The 20,413-nt window shown below is 44.3% G+C and overlaps 1 protein-coding gene across 7 annotated transcripts in view; it reads left to right on the top strand.

The window, feature by feature from the left end:
* The window catches only part of npas1 (neuronal PAS domain protein 1), a 392,502-nt gene that overhangs the window by 324,236 nt on the left and 47,853 nt on the right, over positions 1–20,413 (top strand). For all 7 annotated transcript variants that reach the window (XM_048522247.2, XM_048522249.2, XM_048522251.2 and 4 more), the window contains one exon: positions 12,978–13,152. In XM_048522247.2, coding sequence (XP_048378204.1) covers positions 12,978–13,152 — 175 coding nt within the window. The remainder of the gene's footprint in view (positions 1–12,977; positions 13,153–20,413) is intronic.

Below are 20,413 nucleotides of genomic sequence, written 5' to 3'. Positions count from 1 at the left end.
CATCCTGGGAGCAGATGCGGCGGAGGCGGAGGAATTGGGAATAGGGGATGGAATTTTTGCAGGGGGGTGGGTGGGAGGAGGTGTATTCTAGGTAGCTGTGGGAGTCGGTGGGCTTGAAATGGGCATCAGTTTCTAGCTCTTTACCTGAGATGGAGACTGAGGGGTCCAGGAAGGTGAGGGATGTGTTGGAGATGGCCCAGGTGAACTTGTATTGGGGTGGAAGGTGTTGGTGAAGTGGATGAACTGTTCAAGCTCCTGTTCAAGAGGCGGCGCCGATACAGTCATCAATGTAACGGAGGAAGAGGTGGGGTTTGGGGCCTGTGTAGGTGCGGAAGAGGGACTGTTCCATGTATCCTACAAAGAGGCAGGCAGGCCAGTTAACTTGTTGTCTAACAGACAGCACCTCTGACCCCACTGTTCCCTGTACTGCCCTGAGAGTCTCAGCTTTCATTCCGTGCTCACTTTCTACCTCAGAGGTGAGAATGCTACCCACAAGACCACAGCTGGCACCTGGCAGGGTAGAGAAACAAATGCAACCAATGGTCCCCCTTTCTGACGCCAATCAGCATCACTATATTGGCACAATCCTTGTGGGAACTTGATGTATACAAATTGACCACTGCAATTCCTACATTTCACGGGAACAAAAGTGACTGAATGTGAGAAGTACTTCATTGTGATTACAAAGGCTTTGGTCACTTTGAGGTGGTGCTATAGAAATACAATTTTTATTTCTTTTCATCTCAGAAGTGTGAATCTACTTTCACTGTAAATCCTGCATGAATCTGATTTATGTTCTACATTGTTTAGACACTTTTATCCACCATACACCGCGCACCGCCGCCACCACCACTCCCCCCCCCCCGGCCAACATTCCAAGATAGCCACACTCCTCAAGTTCTTATCTTTGGTGCAAACAATTTTGATGGTTGCACAAAGAATGGCCCGACTTTCAGCTGCTTGGGCTCTAAGCTCTGGACTTAGCTTGCTAAACCTCATGCCTCTCCCTTCTCCTTTGTAAAAGGGTCCTGATAGCCTCCCCCGTTGATGGAGCTTTTGGATAGCTCTGTCGTGACATCGTCTCGTGTGGCTCAGCATCAGGTTATGTTCATTGAAGCTGCTGTGAAGCCCAGGTATGTGTTCACTGTTCAAGAAGGCACCATCTGAATGCAGGCTGTCATTGAACAAGGCCGAGGCTATGAACCAGCTAGTCACCTTTGTTGAATTAATCAGGCTACCTTTGATACGTCATCTTTGAAATTCCATAAATGATTTCTTTTGCAACCCTGAGACAGTATGTCTGTACGACAGTTGTTATTCCCTTACTATCCCCCAGACCCAACCACCAATCCCCCCCCACCCCGCCCCACTACCTATTTGAAATATCGAGTTTGTGCTGAGCCTCCTGTAGGCCCAGTGAGAGAGGGCTCTGGGGCCTTATGGACTCTCCTCTTATCAGACAGTCTGCGTTTTACAAATTCAACAGCTTGAGTTCAGCCCCCAAGCAATCTTCAGGCAAAGATCACTCAGACTTTGATGAAGTATTCAATTATGATTGAGCGTCGAGCACTGAATACTCGTGGGACACCCGAACCTGAATTTTTCCACCAAAAGAAATGCTAGTGTCTGCTTTCAGATGTATGAAAGGTCTGCAGCCTCTTAAGAAATTCATGGATGTTCTTCCAGAAGACCAGCGAGTGTGTCGGTTAACAAACTTCTCACTGGCCAAAAAAAATTATTAAAAATGTAGCTTAAGGTGTCTGGAGCACCTTTTCAGTTGAGAGGATGTCAGGCCACATTTAATAATCATTTGTCACTGTGGAATTCATAGTCTGCAAGTTTATTCAGAGTTATTTGGCTTTGCTAAAACTATACAAGGCATTAGTTGGACCACAGCTAGAACCCTGTTGTGGGCCCCTTATGTAAGGAAAGTTAGAATAGCATTGGAGACAGTCCAAGGATGGTTCACTAGTCTAATACTGGGTATGGAGGGGCTGTCTGATGAAGAGAGTTCAAGTAGGTAGGCCTGTACACTTTGGAGTTTAGAACATTAAGAAGTTACCTTATTGAAAGAGCCTGGAGTGTTGGCAACTGCACAAAAAAAGTTGCTTTGGAATAACCAGCTATTACCCTTCCCTTCTCTTGCCTTCACAGTATTCCTGCTGGCTTCTGGCAGTAAAGTGAACAATCTGGTCCTTCTTTGCATATGGTGCCATTAAACTCCAGCCTACAATTTTAACACTAGGCAGGCAGAAAACCTCTGTGACCTCCTGACGAAGTGGAGCCAACAGGAGTGGCAGAATCAGAGCACTGAGGAAGGGTAGAAAGGGCATGGCCTTTTATTTTGGGGAATGTGAGAAAATTGTGATGGAGATTAATGGGAAAGACGTTGAGAAAGTAGCTTGAATTTCCATGCCTCTACCCACATCAGAATGGGGTTGGGGGATTTAAAAATGGCAGGGATGGATACAGTTGTGAGATTCCTACATCCTTTCCTGTTGTGTGGGATTTTGATGACTCTGAGATAGGGGTGCGGGTAGCAAGGACGTCTCAGCAATCCCACTGCTGCCCAGTCCACTGCAGCGATATCCCAGATCTGCAGTGAGTTTCATACTGTTTGGTAAAAGATGTGGTTCACAGCAAGTCAGGAAGCCATGAGCCACAAGGGAAGCTCAATCTAAAGTGGGAAATCCAAAAGAAACAGTCCCTGATTGTGGAATTCTTTAATTGATAGACTTGGACATTTTAAAAAATGAATTAAGTTACTTTAGTTTCAATATATATGTGCTGTATTATAAGTTTGATGTGTTTTTAGTGCATGCGCCGATCCTAAGGCTCTCTCCAGCAAAGCTGCATGATCATTAAATTGAGTTAGTGTTGACATGCATTACAGTACTTTTCCTAATTTAGAAAGTGCCGTCATACATTCAAAACTGTATTCTAAGTTTAAAACTGAAAAGGGCCTGTTCTGGGAAACCTGTTTTAGATTGAGAAAAAAAATGACCTGCTGTACTCCACTAATTTATAGATAATCTACTTTGAACTAGTACAGCAGCTGCACCTTAGAAATAAGACCATCCAATGTTTCAGTTTCAGACAGCATTGTTGGCAGCTCCCAGAGCCTTATAGTTGAGACTATCGAATGCTTGTCTGAGATTCAAAAGGTCTTTAAGCGCTTATGTCAGCTAAGTGCGTGGAGGGTGGGGGAGTACTGCCTTTGTATATGTTGGTTAATTTTAAGAGGTTTTAAAGGATTACCTGTCTTTGGTGCTGTAATTAAGTGTTTGTTTGTTTTTATAACCAACACTTGGGCTTGTTTTTTGCATGGATTTTACAGATGAATGCTTTCAGCGTGAAGTGTCTTTGAATGTGACAGCCCTGTTAGGTTGTTTGAAGTTTATTTTTTTAAAGCTCATATCAAACATACGGATAGTCCAGGCATGGAGTTGAGACGGCAGAAGGAAGGGTGCATGTGGAGTGAATGAGGTGTTGAGGGAAAAACAGCCAACCTTAAACCTGGGCCAGCCTGTTAGGCTGGCCAACCACTTGCCTCCATGTCACCTTCGCCGAGCTCCATTTGGTCCTGCGTCTCCAAAACAAAAATATGGTAGATAGGAAACGTTTTAAAGGAGCTGGATCTGGGAAGTTTCTTCACTTGGACCTTCTTGCCTCCTTCACAAAATTCAGCCTTATCTTCCTACTTCTTGAGGAGGGAAAAATATTACTCATTCATGAGATGTGAGCAGCATTGACTGCCTATTACTAATTGCCCAGAGGGAAACTGATAGCCAGCTCATATCTCTGTAGGTCTGAAGTCACACGTAGGCTAGACTGGGTAAGGACAGCAGATTTCCTTCCTTAAAGACCAATAGTGAACCAGATGGAATTTTACAACAATCAATAATGGTCACTATTGGGCTAGTTTTTATTACAAACTTCTATTAAATTCAAATTTCACCATGTGCCATGGTGGAATTGAGCCAATGAAGCCTGAAATGCTAGTCTAGTGACATCGCCTCCCCACAGGATCGTAGCTATGATCACTAATAAGTCCAAAAAAAAGTTCAATTAGAAACTCCCTCAACCAGGAAGCGGTGAGAATGTGGGAGCTTGTAACAGAGAGAGTAGGCGAGGAGGATAACACATATTGGTAGATGGTGACATTATTGTAATTTTATTTTATTTATTGTCATGTGTTTCTTGTTATAAATTACAGGGAAAAGTGTACAATGTCGCCACTCACTGTCACCATCTTAAAACAGAGAAAAATAAACCAAAACATAAAATATAAAGGCAGAAAAATAAATTAAGAAAAAGTGTTCAACTTTACAGTTATTCTTGTTAAGTGTTCTTCCATGGGCCATGGGTCTAGCGGCCAGGCATGAGTCTTCTTGGCTGCTCTGCTGCCCCTGGAACAAAAGTTGCCATTCTTTGGTGCCATCTCACCTCCACTGATACCCTCGCCATTATGCACCAACCAAACTCAATGCCACCACCATGAATATGATTCAAACCCACCTTGCTGATGCAGCTGCTGCCAATACTATTAGGTCTCATACTAGGCCCAAATGCACCTCCGCCACCACCTACATGAATCTGTGCAGGACACAGACACTGTCAGGAGCCCAAATTCATTCTGTGCAGTAGCCATGAGTTGGCACTAAGGCTGCCTTGTTGATGTAGAAGCTGCTGGGAACCTAAACTTGCCTCCAATGCTGCTGCCACGAGTCTGCACTGGGCCCACTTGAGTCCTAGCTGTGCTCACTTGCTACTGACGCCGTTGCTGCAACCGAGCTCTTCAACAAGAGGTAAGTAAAATTTAAAAAAAGAGAGAAAAATGAGAGAAGAGAGTAACAAAAGAGAAAAATGAAAAAAAAAGGCAGATGAGTCCCAGGCTTAGAAGCCCTTCTCCTTGCTGCCCTTCATTGGCATCTTCTTGACAATTTTCTTAACACCCTTCTTGGAGATTTACTGACTTTTTTCTCATTAGCCATAGTGATAGTCAATTTCAGACACAGAATGTCACTAGACTTGTAACCTAGAGTTCAGGCTGATGTTCTTGGGTCAGTGATTTGAATCCTGTAATTGCAGGTGATGAAAGTTGAATTCAATAAAAATCTAGCCTAATTGCAACCATGTAATCATTGTTGACTGTCTGAAAAACCCATCTGGTTCACTAATGCCCTTTAGGGGAAAAAAATTGTTGTCCTTACTTGGTCTGGTCTGCATGTGACTCCAGACCCAGAGCAATGTGGTTGACTCTTAACTGCCATTTGGGCAATTACAGATGAGTAATAAATGCTGGACCAGCCAGTGAGCATCTTCATCCCATGGATAAACAAGAACAATGCACTTAAGGGGAAGCTAGATAAGTTCATGAAGGCAGTAGTAGGAGATTATAATGATAAAAGGATGAAGAAGGGAAGGAGTAAATTTGTCTAGAGCACAAACAGACCTTTCAGTTGCCCTTTTAGGCTGAATGAAGTGACTCCATCCTGTATTGCATTCTAATATTTTATATATCTTTTGAGAGAGGTTCACGTGAAGAGCAAATACATTTTAGGAAGGATCTGTATCCTTGAGAGGGAACATTGGAGATTTGCCAGATTGGTTCTAGGGATGAGGACTTTTAACTACAAGGTTCAGTTGATGAACCAGAAACATTGGCATTATTCTCTTTGGAATAAAGGAGATTGAGGCATGATTTGAACCAAGTATACAAATTGATCTCAGATTTAGTCCAGGTAGGCAATGTGAAGCTGTTCCTATTCCCATCAGAGGTAAGTATAAAGTCATAGAGTCATACAGCATGGAAACAGTCGCTTCAGTCCAACCAGCCCATACTACTGGGTGGGAGACAGCAATGTGGAATTTGGAATGCAAACATATCTGCGAAAATCTTATTGAATGGCAGAACAGTCTCAACGGGTTGAATGACCAACCTGCTATTACCTGCTAATATTCATTGGTAGTAAAAACACAAGGGACAGACAGTGCGTTTGAGTACATTATCTTTTCCCCTAATTCAAATATTAATTTGGGGGGGGGTTTTGTACTATTTCATAAGGCTTCTTTAAGGGGCCATTAATTGTAAATTTTATTTAATTTTTTTTTGTTCATTCATGGGAGGAGGGCATCCCTGGCCTACATGAATTGCCCATCCCAACCACATTGCTGTGCCTTTGAAGTCACATGTAGGCCAGGTGGGTAAAAACAGCAGATTTCTCTCCCTAAAGGAAACTAGTAATATTAGATAAGATTTTACAACAAAAAACAATAATTTCATGATCACAGTTATACTCTTAATTTCACATTTAGTTATTTAGTTACTTATTTGCTATACGCACAACTGAACCATTTTTTTCTCTTATCACAAAATCACTTGTGGTATTTTCTTCCAACTATCAACCACCACATTTATTTTTATTGGGTTAAAATTCCACCATCTGTTATGGCAGGATTTGAACCCAAGTCCCAGGACATATTCAGAGACTCTTGATGTCGAGGCCATTGCCTTCCCTATTAATTTATTCAATAGGTTTCTAAAATAGTGTAATGAGGAACTGAGCCATTAACAGGTCCAAGCAGTCACCTGTTGCCATGGTTGTTATACCTGATGATCTGCCTGTCTTCCATGGACGTGTGCCTGTGTCCCTCTGGAGAGAGAGCACAAGATGTTTACATTTGCTTCAGGTCTTCTGCCATTGGTGGGCACCACTGGAACAGGTCCTTAAACACCTCCCAAAAGCAAATTTTAAGTTTACATTTTGTAAGTTTGTGACATTGCTCCTTTAAGGAGCTGTAACTTTTAAGATTTGTTTTAATTTATTTAATTGGTATTTACAGTTTTAACTGCTACTATAAGATGCCAACAAATAATGGTTAATTCCACATCAAGGAACAGAGTAGGTGATTAGTGGGGTTTGGTGACAGAGAATTTGATTTATGGCAATGACTTGTCCAACTTACTCACCATTTCATCCAGAGAAAATTGCTCAGACCTTTGTGATTAAGAAGAAAGGGGAAAACACAAGAATGTCCCAATCAAGGCCATCAAGTGGAAGTGATGGTCTAGTGGTATACCTATATGATTAATCCAGATACCTAGGTAATGTTCTGGGGACTCAGGTTTAACCCCTGCCATGAAACATATTGGAATTTGAATTCAAAGAAAGAAATTGGAATTGAGTCGAATGATGACCAAGAAACCATTGCAGAGGGACTGGAGGGTTCTTTTGGTACAATGTTAGTTCCCCTACTTCTGAGCCAGGAGGGCCAGGTTCAGGTCCCATATGCTCCAGAGGTGTGTCATAATATATTTAAGCAGGTTAATTTAAAGTATATATAAATATGGATTTTTTTCGGGACTTTGGGGATGTTAGAAAGTAAAAGGTACATTTCTGCTGCATTCTATGAATAAATGTACAATGAAGACAAAGGTATGCCATTTTCAGCTAAGTCACCTGGGTCTGGAGTCACATCTAGGCCAGACTATATAAGGAAACTAGATTTCCTTCCCTAAAGGGCATTAGTAAACTAGATAGTCTTTTAAGGGAAAATGAAAGATGGGAATTAGATTACTAAGACGAGTACTCAATGCCATCTTAATTCATTGATTATTTTAGTTTAATTTCCACTAGCTGCAGTGGTGGGATTCAAACTTATGTTCTCAAAGTGTTACGTTCAGATTAGTACCCTCTGGTTTTTAATCTCTGCTAGTGGGAGCATTTCTCCCAATATACTTTTTCCAGATCTTTTGTAATTTTGAACAACTTGATTGAATCTTCTCAACTTTCTCTTCTGCAGGGAAAATTATCCCCAGCTTCTCCAATCTATCACATCACTGAAGTCTCTTATACCTGGACCATGCCAATAAATCTTCCTGCACTCTATTCAATGTCTTCACATCTCCTTAAAGTGTGGTGCCCAGAATTTGATTCAGTACTCCAATTCTCAGCCAATCTGTTGTTTAATAAAGGTTCACCAAGATCCATTGGCTTTTGATTTCTTTACCTCTATTCATAAAGATTGTCCATAATATTAAAGAAACAAATGTATAATCCTTTAACATCTCTAACTGCATCTATAACACGGAACACACATTGAACCAATTCTAACGTGGCTTGGATGAGATTCCTGTTACAGGCTATGAAAGAAAACACAATATGTTATGAGATTTGGCTAGAGAAAGGAATATAAAAACTCTTCTTCTTTAGCCTTGAGAGAACACTATTGATTGATGTGTTAAAACCTGAATATTATTTTAAAATAAGGTAAGAACTATAATATCGAGTGACAGGTAAATTCAGATAGAGAGCATCCTCATGCAAAGTATAAGAAATGTCAGGAGTAATCCGTCAAGCCATTGTGCAGGGACCCACAGAGGGATGCCAGATGGGGGTGTCATTTATTCATTCACAGGATATGGGCATTTATTGCCCACCCATAATTGTCTGGAGGGCAGTTAAAAGTCAACCACATTGCCATGCGTCTGGAGTCACATGTAACATGGGGCAGACCAGATAAGAACAGTGGATTTCCTTCCCTAAAGGGCATTAGTGAACCAGATGGGTTTTTACAGCAATCGGCAATGGTTTCTTGGTCATCATTAGACTTTTGATTCCAATTTCTTTCTTTGAATTCAAATTCCAATATGTTTCATGGCAGGGGTCAAATCTGAGTCCCCAGAACATTACCTGGGTATCTGGATTAATCATATAGGTATACCACTAGACCACCACTTCCTTGGGACATTCTTGTGTTTTTCCCTTTCTTCTTAATCACAAATGTCTGAGCAATTTTCTCTGGATGAAATGGTGAGTAAGTTGGACAAGTCGTTGCCATAAATCAAATTCTCTGTCACCAAACCCCACTAATCACCTACTCTGTTCCTTGGTGTGGAATTAGCCATTATTTGGTGGCATCTTAAAGCAGCAGTTAAAACTTGTTACTTCCACAAGGGTCCCCACTTCCAGGCAGGAAACACCTAGGGAAGCATCAGAGAGAGCCATATTTATGAGTTTGCATCTTTTCCCCAAGACATCTATTTGCCTGTCCCTAAAATTGACCAAAAGAGGTTTACTTAAGATTATATATGTAGGATACTCCACATAGAAACAGACCATTCAGCCCAACCAGTTTGTGCTAATGTTTTTATTTTCTTTATTCTCTGTCAAGATGTAGGCATTGCTGGCAAGACCAGCGTTTGTTGCCCATTCCTATTTGCTTTTGAAGGTCTTGTTAGGGCCATTTCAGAGTTCAATTAAGTGTCAACCCTATTGTTGTGCATCTGGAGTCGCATGTGGGCCAAACCATGAAAAGACAGCAGACTTCCTATCCTGCAGGACATTGGTGAACCAGATGAGGTTTTTTACGTCAGTTGATAGTAGTTGTCATGACTGAGACTAGTTTTGTATTCCAGATTTATTACTTTACTTCACATTCCACAGTTGACATTTCTCACAGCCACTCAAGCCAGTCTATCTTTCCTCATCTGTATCTAAATCTCCCATCATAACCCTGTTTTCCTCCTACCGTCTGCCTGTCTGGCTAACCATGAAGGTCCCATTTTTTCAATCTCACCCCTCACTGGAGGTGTGGTGACCCTCAGGTTAAAGTGGCCACTAATCATCTCTCTTTAATGGGAGAGCAGCCCAACCATCAGCAGGACTATGGCAACCTTTCAAGTGCATCCACATTGCTTGCCTGAATTACTTCATGTGGGAGCGATTTCCCCATTCTTGCTGTTTTCTGAGTGTGGACGTTTTGTCTCAATTCCCGTTTGGATTTTGAGGAAGCTGATTGAAATTGATGACCTCTATTTAGGCTCTTCTGTACAAATTGAAGCATTCTCCGTGTGACCATTTGACCAAAGATTTAATTTCTGTTGTTTTAAAGATCATTATTAGGTCTCTCATCAATCCTTCAACAGAAAAGGAGCCAGGCAGTCCATCATTTCCAAATATATGACAGCCCTAGTATCATCCCTATAGATCCTCTTTGCTCCCTCCATACTGCCTCTGGCTGCACTGTTGCCAGCACCACCATAAGGTGGCGCACAGAGAAAGCCTGAGTGCCAGCAGCTACCTTAGCATTGGCAGCACACACCCCATTCCCTTTTGCTAACATCTCAACCAGAACTGGCTGCACATGGTGTGTTAAATGTGGTCTAATCAAAGTTTGATACAGGTTCAGTGTAATAAGCCCAACTTTCATTGTATTCCTCAAGAAATAAACCCTAGCTGCTTGGTTTGCTTTGCAGAGCTCCTTGTTGAACTTTCAGTGTCAGGGAGACCTGCAGCCTGAAATGTGACATGGGAATGAATATCGAGCACTTGCTTGGCCACTTCCATGTTAAATTGTTTTAAAAAGGATGTGGTGTGAATGTGATTGCTAAACAAAATTATTTTCAAGTTAATGTAAAAATGGGAGAATGCATTTTACCTAGCAACCTCAGGATGTTTCTGAGTGCTCTGTAAAGTGGTAGAAGTACAGTAGTCAGTTCTCACACGGTCAGATCCCTCAAACTCCAAAGTGATAATCTGTCCTGACGCAATGTTGGTTGGCTGGACAATGCTGTCCAGAACGTAGGAGAACTGCCCTGCTCTTCAACCTTATGGCCCTGATTTTGACATCTGAACTGAGAAACAGCACCTCCAGCAATGCAGTACTCCTTCATAAATGGCACTGATGCAGCAGGCTTCTCTTGGGGTTGGAATGCACAAGTCTTTGGGCCCCGGAGAGATGTCATGCAAATGAGACAAATTGGAGCTACCAAAAAGACAATCATCGCCTGTATTCAGCTTCACTAAATCTTTAGATATTAAAAAGCAGATGCTTCTCTTCTTTTCCTTTTGTGTCCTCTCCTGCATTAGTAATTAAGAGGTCTGAGACAGGGCTTGACTTCATTTGGTTGGCAATAACCTAACCTCCACACTTAGTGAATAAAGAATGAATAGAACAGCATTAATATTCACCAGCCCTCTGCATATCTGAGCCTCTAAAGACAGGTATTGACTCCTTCGAATATTAAAGGTCAACAAGCAGGGCCAGAATCTTTTGCATAATTACGCGTCTGAGAAACTAATAAATTAGGGTTGGGTTGCAAGCAATTTTTCAACTTATCCACCTTATTTTTCACAATGGCAAGAGTTACAATTCAAGGGGAATCTGTCTTGGAAAACAGCCACACTCTGTTACCTGCCTGTCGTGTGATCAATTTCATCTGCTGTCATGTGATCAGTTTCAGCCACTGTCATGTGATCAATTTCATCTGCTGTCATGTGATCAGTTAATTATACCTGCGGTCTCACTGCAAAATGGTTTGCATTTGAACTGTCAGTTGAGAGCTTATGTAGGAGACTTTTAAGAGTGAGACAGAATAAAAATGAAAGAGGACTTCATAATACAAAACTAAAATACTGCAGATTCTAGAGATCTAAAATTAAATCAGAAACTGCTGGAGAAACTTAGCAGGCCTGGAAACCTCTGTGGAGAGAGACAGAGAGAGACAGTGTTCCTGTTTCAAGCCTGAATTGACTCTTCCTCTTTCAGGTCTCTTGTAGATCTGAACAGGTCAAATAGTGAACAAAAACAAGGAACAAGAGTAGGCGTTGAACCCTTCAAGCCTGCATGCAATTCTATGTGATCATGACTGATCATCCAACACAGCACCCTGTTTCTGCTCCCTTCCCATACATCTTGATCCTTTTAACCTTAGAATTAAATCAAACTGCTTGAAAACATTAAATGTTTTGGCCTCAACTGCTTTGTGTGGTAGAGAACTCCACAGGCTCACCACTCTCTGGGTGAAGAAATTTCTACTCATCTCAGTCCTAGATGGCCTGTTCCAACCCCTGAGACTACGAGCCCTGCTTCTGGATTCACTAGTTATCGGGAATCTCCTTCCTGCGTTTACCCTGCCTAGTTCTGTTAGAACTTCATGAACTCCTATGAGATTCCCCCTCATCCTTATAAACTCCAGAAAATATATTCGTAACTAATCCAGTCTGTCTTTACACATTAGTCCTGCCAACACTGGAATCCTCATTCTAGGAATTATTCTAGCTGATCAATATTTCAATATCATATTCCCACTTTTTTCCCATACCAATTTTTGCCTTTAAAATCTACACAATTATTTTTTCACTTCCTTGAACATATTCAGTGACCTGGCCTCTGTGATAGAGAATGCCAAAGGTTCACTACCCTGAATGAAGAAGGGTTTCCTCAGCTCAGTTTGAAATGGTCTACCCTGTAACCTGTGTCTGTGTCCCCTAGTTCTAGACTCCCCAACTGGTGGAAATATCATAGAAACATGGAAAAAACATAGATGTACAAACAAAAGCAAAATACTAGGAATACTGGAAATGTGAAATAAAACAAAGTGCTCAGGAAACCCAGCAGATCTGGCAATATCTGTGGAGACAGGAACAGTTAATGTTTTGATCCCAGAATGACTCTTCTTTGGAGGGTTCGAGTTAGGAATGGCTATGGTTAGTGAGATATACAAAGTTCTCATAGTGGAAAATGGGGACGGGGCGATTTATCACCAGGATCTATACTGGGAAGTGTTGATATATAAGCCTGCCTATTATCTCTGTAGCTTCCTGCAGGTCCAAACCCTCCAAGATATCTCCATTCCTGTGATGCAACCCTACTTCAGATTGTTCCACCATCAGCAGCCATTGCATCTGCTGCCTGAGTCCCAAATTCTATAATACTTCCCTAAACCCCATTGCCATCCTCCAACAAGCTCCTCAAAATCTCCCTCAATGACCAAGCTATTGGTCACCACTCTTTGTATCACATTTTGTGGCTCAAAGATTTTTTTGTGAAGCACTTTGTGACTTTGAGGATATGATAAATACAGCAGTTAATACTGTTGTTCGGCCCCATTTCCTCGATGATCACTTTCCTCAATAACGCTTTTGTTTAACTCATTTTGAGTGTTTGTGCCCACTTTCTATCCTGCCTAGGTGGAGCTGACTGGCAGTAGCATCTTCGATTACATTCACCCTGGCGATCACGTGGAGGTGGCAGAGCAGCTGGGACTGAAACTCCCAAGTGGCCGAGGGCACAGCTCACAAACCTCCAATGAGGACGGGGCAAGTTCAACATCTTCCTCCTCACTGGCTGAGACACCTGAGTCAGGTAAGGACATGAGGGGACAATCATTAACAGATGCACAGCGCTGGGGAGGGGTAAAGAGAGTTCCAGAATGTTTACCCCATGACACTGAAAGCTGTCCACAATCAACAAGAGTGTGATGGAATACTCCCTACTTGCCAAGATGAGTGCAATTTCAACAATACTAAAGACCCTCAACAGTGCCTAGGACAAAGCAGTCACTTGGTTGGCACCCCATCCACAGCCTACATATTCATTCTATCCAGCACAGGCACAGAGTGGCAGCAGCATGTACTATTTATAAGACAGACTGCAGCAACTCCTCAAGACTCCCTTCGACAGCATCTTCGAAACCAACTACCATCCAAAAAATCAAGGGCAGCTGATTCATAGGAACACCACCCCCATGCAAGTTCCCCTCCAAATCACTCACTGTCCTGACTTGGAAATACATTACCATTCCTTCAGTGTCAGTAGATCAAATTCGGAGAACTCTCTCCCCAGGCTCTGCATACATCCCATGGCAGATCAAGAAGGCAGCTCACCATCATCCTGTCAAGATACAGTTGAATGAACATTAAGTACTGCCCTTACCAGTGACGCCCACATCCCCGGACCCAATGTTGGAATAAAGAATGAGGAGTTCTGTCTTTGAAAGAAACAACAACATGAGAGAAAAAAACTTCTTCGCACAGTCAGTGGATTTCACTGCCTGACAGTGTGGTGGAGGCAGGTCAGTCAAAGATTTTAGAATCTGGAAAAAAGCCTGTACAGGACTATGGGGAGAATGGCAGCAAGGTAACTGCCCATTCAGAGACATGATGGGCCAAATGGACTCTCAATGCTGCAACAATTCAGTGATCCTGTGGAGGACCATCAAGACATGGATCATAAATGTAGAGGAGACTTTTGAGCATTTGACTACTTGACTGAGGCTTTAAAAGACTGAAAAGGATGAAGGCTGACATAGTAGAGACCTTTAAAATTATGGCAAGATTCAACAGAGTTGGCATAGAGCGGATGTTGTGGTGAAGGGGGCCCATAGCAGGGGACCATAACAAAAAGGTAGTTGCTAGGGAGGCCGGTAGGGAATTCAGAAGGATTTACCTAGAGAGTGGTGTGAATGTAGGACTCATTAATGTAGGGAAGCTCAGTGATCACACAAGGAGGAAGAAAATAGAAAGACAAGCTGGTGGGGTGAAGTGGTTGAATGTGATACCTGGAGAATTGTGTGCAGTTTTGGTCTCGTTATCTAGAGAAGGATGTTCTGGCTATAGAGGGAGTGCAGCAAAGGTTTACCAGACTGACTTTTGGGATAACGGACTGACATAAGGAGAGAGAGACTGGATCAGTTAGGACTACATTCATTGAAGTTTAGAAGACTGAAAAAGAAATCTCACAGTAACCTGTAAAAAGCTAACCAGATTAGACAGAGTAAATACAGAAAGGATGTTCCTTATGACCAATAAATCTAAAACTAGAAGTCACAGTCTAAGGATATGGGGTTGGCCACTTACGACTGAGATGAGGAGAAATTTCTTCATTCAGTGCGTGAAGAACCTGTGGAATTCTTTGCCACTGAAACTGGTTGAGGTCAAAATATTAAATATTTTCAAGGAGTTAGATATAGATCTTAGAGCTAAAGGGATCAAAGTGTATGGGGAGCAAATAGGAGCAGGGGACTAAGTTGGATGATCAGCTGAGATTTTATTGAATGGCAGAGCATGCTCAAGGCAGGCCTCCTGCCCCCCATTTCCTCTGTTCTTAAGTGGATAACCTGTTTTTTGTTGTTGATTGAGGTATAAGTATTGGCCTAGGCACCCAGAGAGAAAACGTAAAAATTGCTTATACACTCTTTTATATCTATTTGAGGGTGCAGATGCAGCCTCAGTTTAATGCCTTACCTGACTCAGTACCTCCAATAATGGAGCAGTCCCTGAGGACGGCACTGAAGATTTTTGTACTGAAGCCCTAGAGTGAGAGTTGAACCTGGAACCTTGTGACTCAGAGGCAGCAATGTAACAACTGAACTAAGACTGACAATGTGTCAAAAAGACAAAAAGGGAATAAAGTGGCTGCAAAATTGGAAGGGTTTCCACTTCAACAGAGATTTTAACTAATAGACAACACCTTGCTTTTGAGAGGCACTTTCTAATCTGAAATACTCTCCAAAGGCTCCAGAACTTCACTGAGGCCAAGGGCCTTGAAAGGGTTAAGTACTTCACTGTGTCAGAAGAAAATGGATTTCCCCTCAAGGATCAGGGCCTCAGAAGCTGAGTTAGATAGACAGGCTCAAGCATGGTCTGCATTCCGCCTAACAGCCATTACTTCATGCAGAATGTCGGGGGAATTAATTGACTGTGATCAGAAGCGATGCACATAAAGGCAGAGGTCAACTGCCTGTGTTTAATGGAAAAAAATGCTCCTGTACAGCATGAGGAAGGACAGTCACCTGATTCTGTATGAGTTCCATTTTTCCACTAAAACAACACCCTATATCATCCCAGGGATCAGTCTAAATGCAGATTAATATGGAAACTCTCTCCAGGCATTCCTGCTGATGTCCAGATATTGGAATTCCAGAGAAGATAGCACGTTTTATAGAAACAGGATCCTCCACCATTCAATAAAGTGAAGGCTAGTCTGTTCTTAACTCTGTTTAGTCACTTTGGTTCCAAAAATAATGTCCCTGTCTAACAAAAAAAATCTCCAAACCTCAGTTTCAAAATTTTCGATTGACTACCCAAAGTCTCTTTATTTGCAGGGGTGTAGGGTGAGACCATAAGATATAGGAGTAGAATTAGGCCATTTGGTTCATCAGGTCTACTCCACCATTTGATCATGGCTGATGGAGTCATAGAGTTATACAGCACAGAAACAAACCCTTTGGTCCAACGTGTCCATGTCGATCAGGTTTCCTAAACTGAATACGCCCCATTTGCCTGCATTTGGCCTATATCCCTCTAAACCTTTCCTTTTCATGTACCTGTCCAAATGCCTTTCAAATGTTGTAAGTGTACTTGTCTCTACCGCTTCCTCTGGCAATTCATTTCACATGTGAACTACGCTTTTGTGTGAAAAGGTTACCCTTCAGGTCTCTTTTAAATCTTTCCTGTTTTGCCTCAAACCTACGCCCTCTAGTTTTGGACTCCCCCTACTCTGGGGAAAAGACCTTGGTTATTCACCCTATCTGTGCCTCTCATGCTTTTATAAACCACTATGAGGTCATCCTTCAGCCTCCTACACTCCAGAGAGTAAAGTCCCAGCCTCCAGTCTTGGCAACATTCCGGTAAATCTTCTCTGTACCTTTATCTAGTTTAATAACGTTCTTCCTATAGTAGGACAATCAGAACTGTACACAGTACTCCAAAAGTGGACTCATCAATGTTTTGGAGATAATGGGAACTGCAGATGCTGGAGAATCCAAGATAATAAAGTGTGAGGCTGGATGAACACAGCAGGCCAAGCAGCATCTCAGGAGCACAAAAGCTGACGTTTCGGGCCTAGACCCTTCATCAGAGAGGGGGATGGGGTGAGGGTTCTGGAATAAATAGGAAGAGAGGGGGAGGCGGACCGAAGATGGAGAGAAAAGAAGATAGGTGGAGAGAGTATAGGTGGGGAGGTAGGGAGGGGATAGGTCAGTTCAGGGAAGACGGACAGGTCAAGGAGGTGGGATGAGGTTAGTAGGTAGATGGGGGTGCGGCTTGGGCTGGGAGGAAGGGATGGGTGAGAGGAAGAACAGGTTAGGGAGGCAGAGACAGGTTGGACTGGTTTTGGGATGCAGTGGAGGGGAAGAGCTGGGCTGGTTGTGTGGTGCAGTGGGGGGAGGGGACGAACTGGGCTGGTTTAGGGATGCGGTGGGGGAAGGGGAGATTTTGAAGCTGGTGAAGTCCACATTGATACCATTAGGCTGCAGGGTTCCCAGGCGGAATATGAGTTGCTGTTCCTGCAACCTTCGGGTGGCATCATTGTGGCACTGCCGGAGGCCCATGATGGACATGTCATCTAAAGAATGGGAGGGGGAGTGGAAATGGTTTGCGACTGGGAGGTGCAGTTGTTTGTTGCGAACCGAGCGGAGGTGTTCTGCAAAGCGGTCCCCAAGCCTCTACCCCTCTCACCCACTCCAACCTCTCCCCTGCAGAACGGGCAGCCCTCCGCTCCCTCCGCTCCAACCCCAACCTCACCATCAAACCCGCAGACAAGGGTGGCGCAGTGGTAGTATGGCGCACTGACCTCTACATCGCTGAGGCCAGACGCCAACTCTCCGACACCACCTCCTACCGCTCCCTCGATCATGACCCCACACCCGAGCACCAAACCATCATCTCCAACACCATTCATGACCTCATCACCTCAGGGGACCTCCCACCCACAGCCTCCAACCTCATTGTTCCCCAACCCCGCACGGCCCGTTTCTATCTCCTTCCCAAAATCCACAAACCTGCCTGCCCTGGTCGACCCATCGTCTCAGCCTGCTCCTGCCCCACCGAACTCATCTCCACCTATCTGGACTCCATTTTCTCCCCTTTGGTCCAGGAACTCCCTACCTACGTCCGTGACACCACCCACGCCCTCCACCTCCTCCAGGACTTCCAATTCCCTGGCCCCCAACACCTCATCTTCACCATGAACGTCCAGTCCCTATACACCTGCATTCCGCTTGCAGATGGCCTCAAGGCCCTCCGCTTCTTCCTGTCCCGCAGGCCCGACCAGTCCCCCTCTACCGACACCCTCATCCGCCTAGCCGAACTCGTCCTCACCCTCAACAACTTCTCTTTTGACTCCTCCCACTTCCTACAGACTAAGGGGTGGCCATGGGCACCCGCATGGGCCCCAGCTATGCCTGCCTGTTTGTAGGTTATGTGGAACAGTTCCTCTTCCGCACCTACACAGGCCCCAAACCCCACCTCTTCGTCCAGTACATTGATGACTGTATCGGCGCCACCTCTTGCTCCCCAGAGGAGCTCGAACAGTTCATCCACTTCACCAACACCTTCCACCCCAACCTTCAGTTCACCTGGGCCATCTCCAGCACATCCCTCACCTTCCTGGATCTCTCAGTCTCCATCTCAGGCAACCAGCTTGTAACTGATGTCCATTTCAAGCCCACCGACTCCCACAGCTACCTAGAATACACCTCCTCACACCCACCCTCCTGCAAAAATTCCATCCCCTATTCCCAATTCCTCCGCCTCCGCCGCATCTGCTCCCACGATAAGACATTCCACTCCCGCACATCCCAGATGTCCAAGTTCTTCAAGGACCCCAACTTTCCCCCCACAGTGATCGAGAACGCCCTTGACCGCGTCTCCCGTATTTCCCGCAACACATCCCTCACACCCCGCCCCCGCCACAACTGCCCAAAGAGGATCCCCCTCATTCTCACACACCACCCCACCAACCTCCGGATACAACGCATCATTCTCCGACACTTCCGCCATCTACAATCCGACCCCACCACCCAAGACATTTTTCCATCCCCACCCCTGTCTGCTTTCCGGAGAGACCACTCTCTCCGTGACTCCCTTGTTTGCTCCACATTGCCCTCCAACCCCACCATGCCTGGCACCTTCCCCTGCAACCGCAGGAAATGCTACACTTGCCCCCACACCTCCTCCCTCACCCCTATCCCAGGCCCCAAGATGACATTTCACATTAAGCAGAGGTTCACCTGCACATTTGCCAATGTGGTATACTGCATCCACTGTACCCGGTGTGGCTAATTCTACATTGGGGAAACCAAGTGGAGGCCTGGGGACCGCTTTGCAGAACACCTCCGCTCGGTCCGCAACAAACAACTGCACCTCCCAGTCGCAAACCATTTCCACTCCCCCTCCCATTCTTTAGATGACATATCCATCATGGGCCTCCTGCAGTGCCACAATGATGCCACCCGAAGGTTGCAGGAACAGCAACTCATATTCCGCTTGGGAACCCTGCAGCCTAATGGTATCAATGTGGACTTCACGAGCTTCAAAATCTCCCTTTCCCCCACCGCATCCCTAAACCAGCCCAGTTCGTCCCCTCCCCCCACTGCACCACACAACCAGCCCAGCTCTTCCCTTCCACCCACTGCATCCCAAAACCAGTCCAACCTGTCTCTGCCTCCCCAACCGGTTCTTCCTCTCACCCATCCCTTCCTCCCACCCCAAGCCGCACCTACTAACCTCATCCCACCTCCTTGACCTGTCCGTCTTCCCTGAACTGACCTATCCCCTCCCTACCTCCCCACCTATACTCTCTCCACCTATCTTCTTTTCTCTCCATCTTCGGTCGCCTCCCCCTCTCTCCCTATTTATTCCAGAACCCTCACCCCATCCCCCTCTCTGATGAAGGGTCTAGGCTCAAAACGTCAGCTTTTGTGCTCCTGAGATGCTGCTTGGCCTGCTGTGTTCATCCAGCCTCACACTTTATTATCATCAATGTTTTGTACAGCTGCAACATGACCCAAATCCTGTGCTCAGTTCTCTGACCAATGAAGGCAAGCATGCCAAATGTCTTTTTCACCACCCTGTCTATTTGCGACACCACTTTCAAGGAACTATAAACCTGCACCTCTAGGCCTCACTGTTCAACAACAGAGTGCAACACCTTGCAATTATGTAATTTAAATTCATCCACCACTCCTTGGTCCATTGACCCAGCTGATCAAGATTTCGTTATCTTAGATAACCTTTTTCACTGTCCACATACCCCAATTTTGGTGTCATCAACAAACTTACTAATCATGCCTCCTATATTCACTTCCAAATCATTTATGTAAATGACAAACAACAGTGGACCTAACACAACTGGGACCACAAGCCTCCAGTCCAAACAACTCACTACCACCACCTTCTGTCTTCTCCCATCAAGCCAATTTTCTATTGAATTAACTAGCTGTCTCTGGATCCCATAGGATCGAACATAACTAACTAGTCTGCCATGTGGAATCTTGTCAAAGGCCTTGCTAAAACTCTGCTTTCATGTGTCTTCTTGGTCACCTCTTCAAAACACTCAATCAAGTTTGTGAGACATGATTTCCCGCACAAAAATCAAGTTAAATATCCTTAATCAGCCCTTGCCTTTCCTAATGCATGTGAATCCTGTCTTTCAGAATCCCTTCCAACAACTTACCCACCACCGACATCAGGCTCATAGGTCTGTAGTTCCTTGGGTTTACCTTGCAGCCTTTCTTAAATAGTGGCACAACATTAGCCACCCTCCAGTCTTCCGACACCTCAGCTATGGCAGTTGATGAAACAAATGTCTCTGCTAGGGTGCAGCAATTTCTTCCAACTGTATC

The sequence above is a fragment of the Stegostoma tigrinum genome, chromosome 39 (genome assembly GCF_030684315.1).
Source record: "Stegostoma tigrinum isolate sSteTig4 chromosome 39, sSteTig4.hap1, whole genome shotgun sequence".
NCBI classification, from domain to species: domain Eukaryota; kingdom Metazoa; phylum Chordata; class Chondrichthyes; order Orectolobiformes; family Stegostomatidae; genus Stegostoma; species Stegostoma tigrinum.
This window is presented reverse-complemented; position numbering and strand designations above follow the sequence as displayed.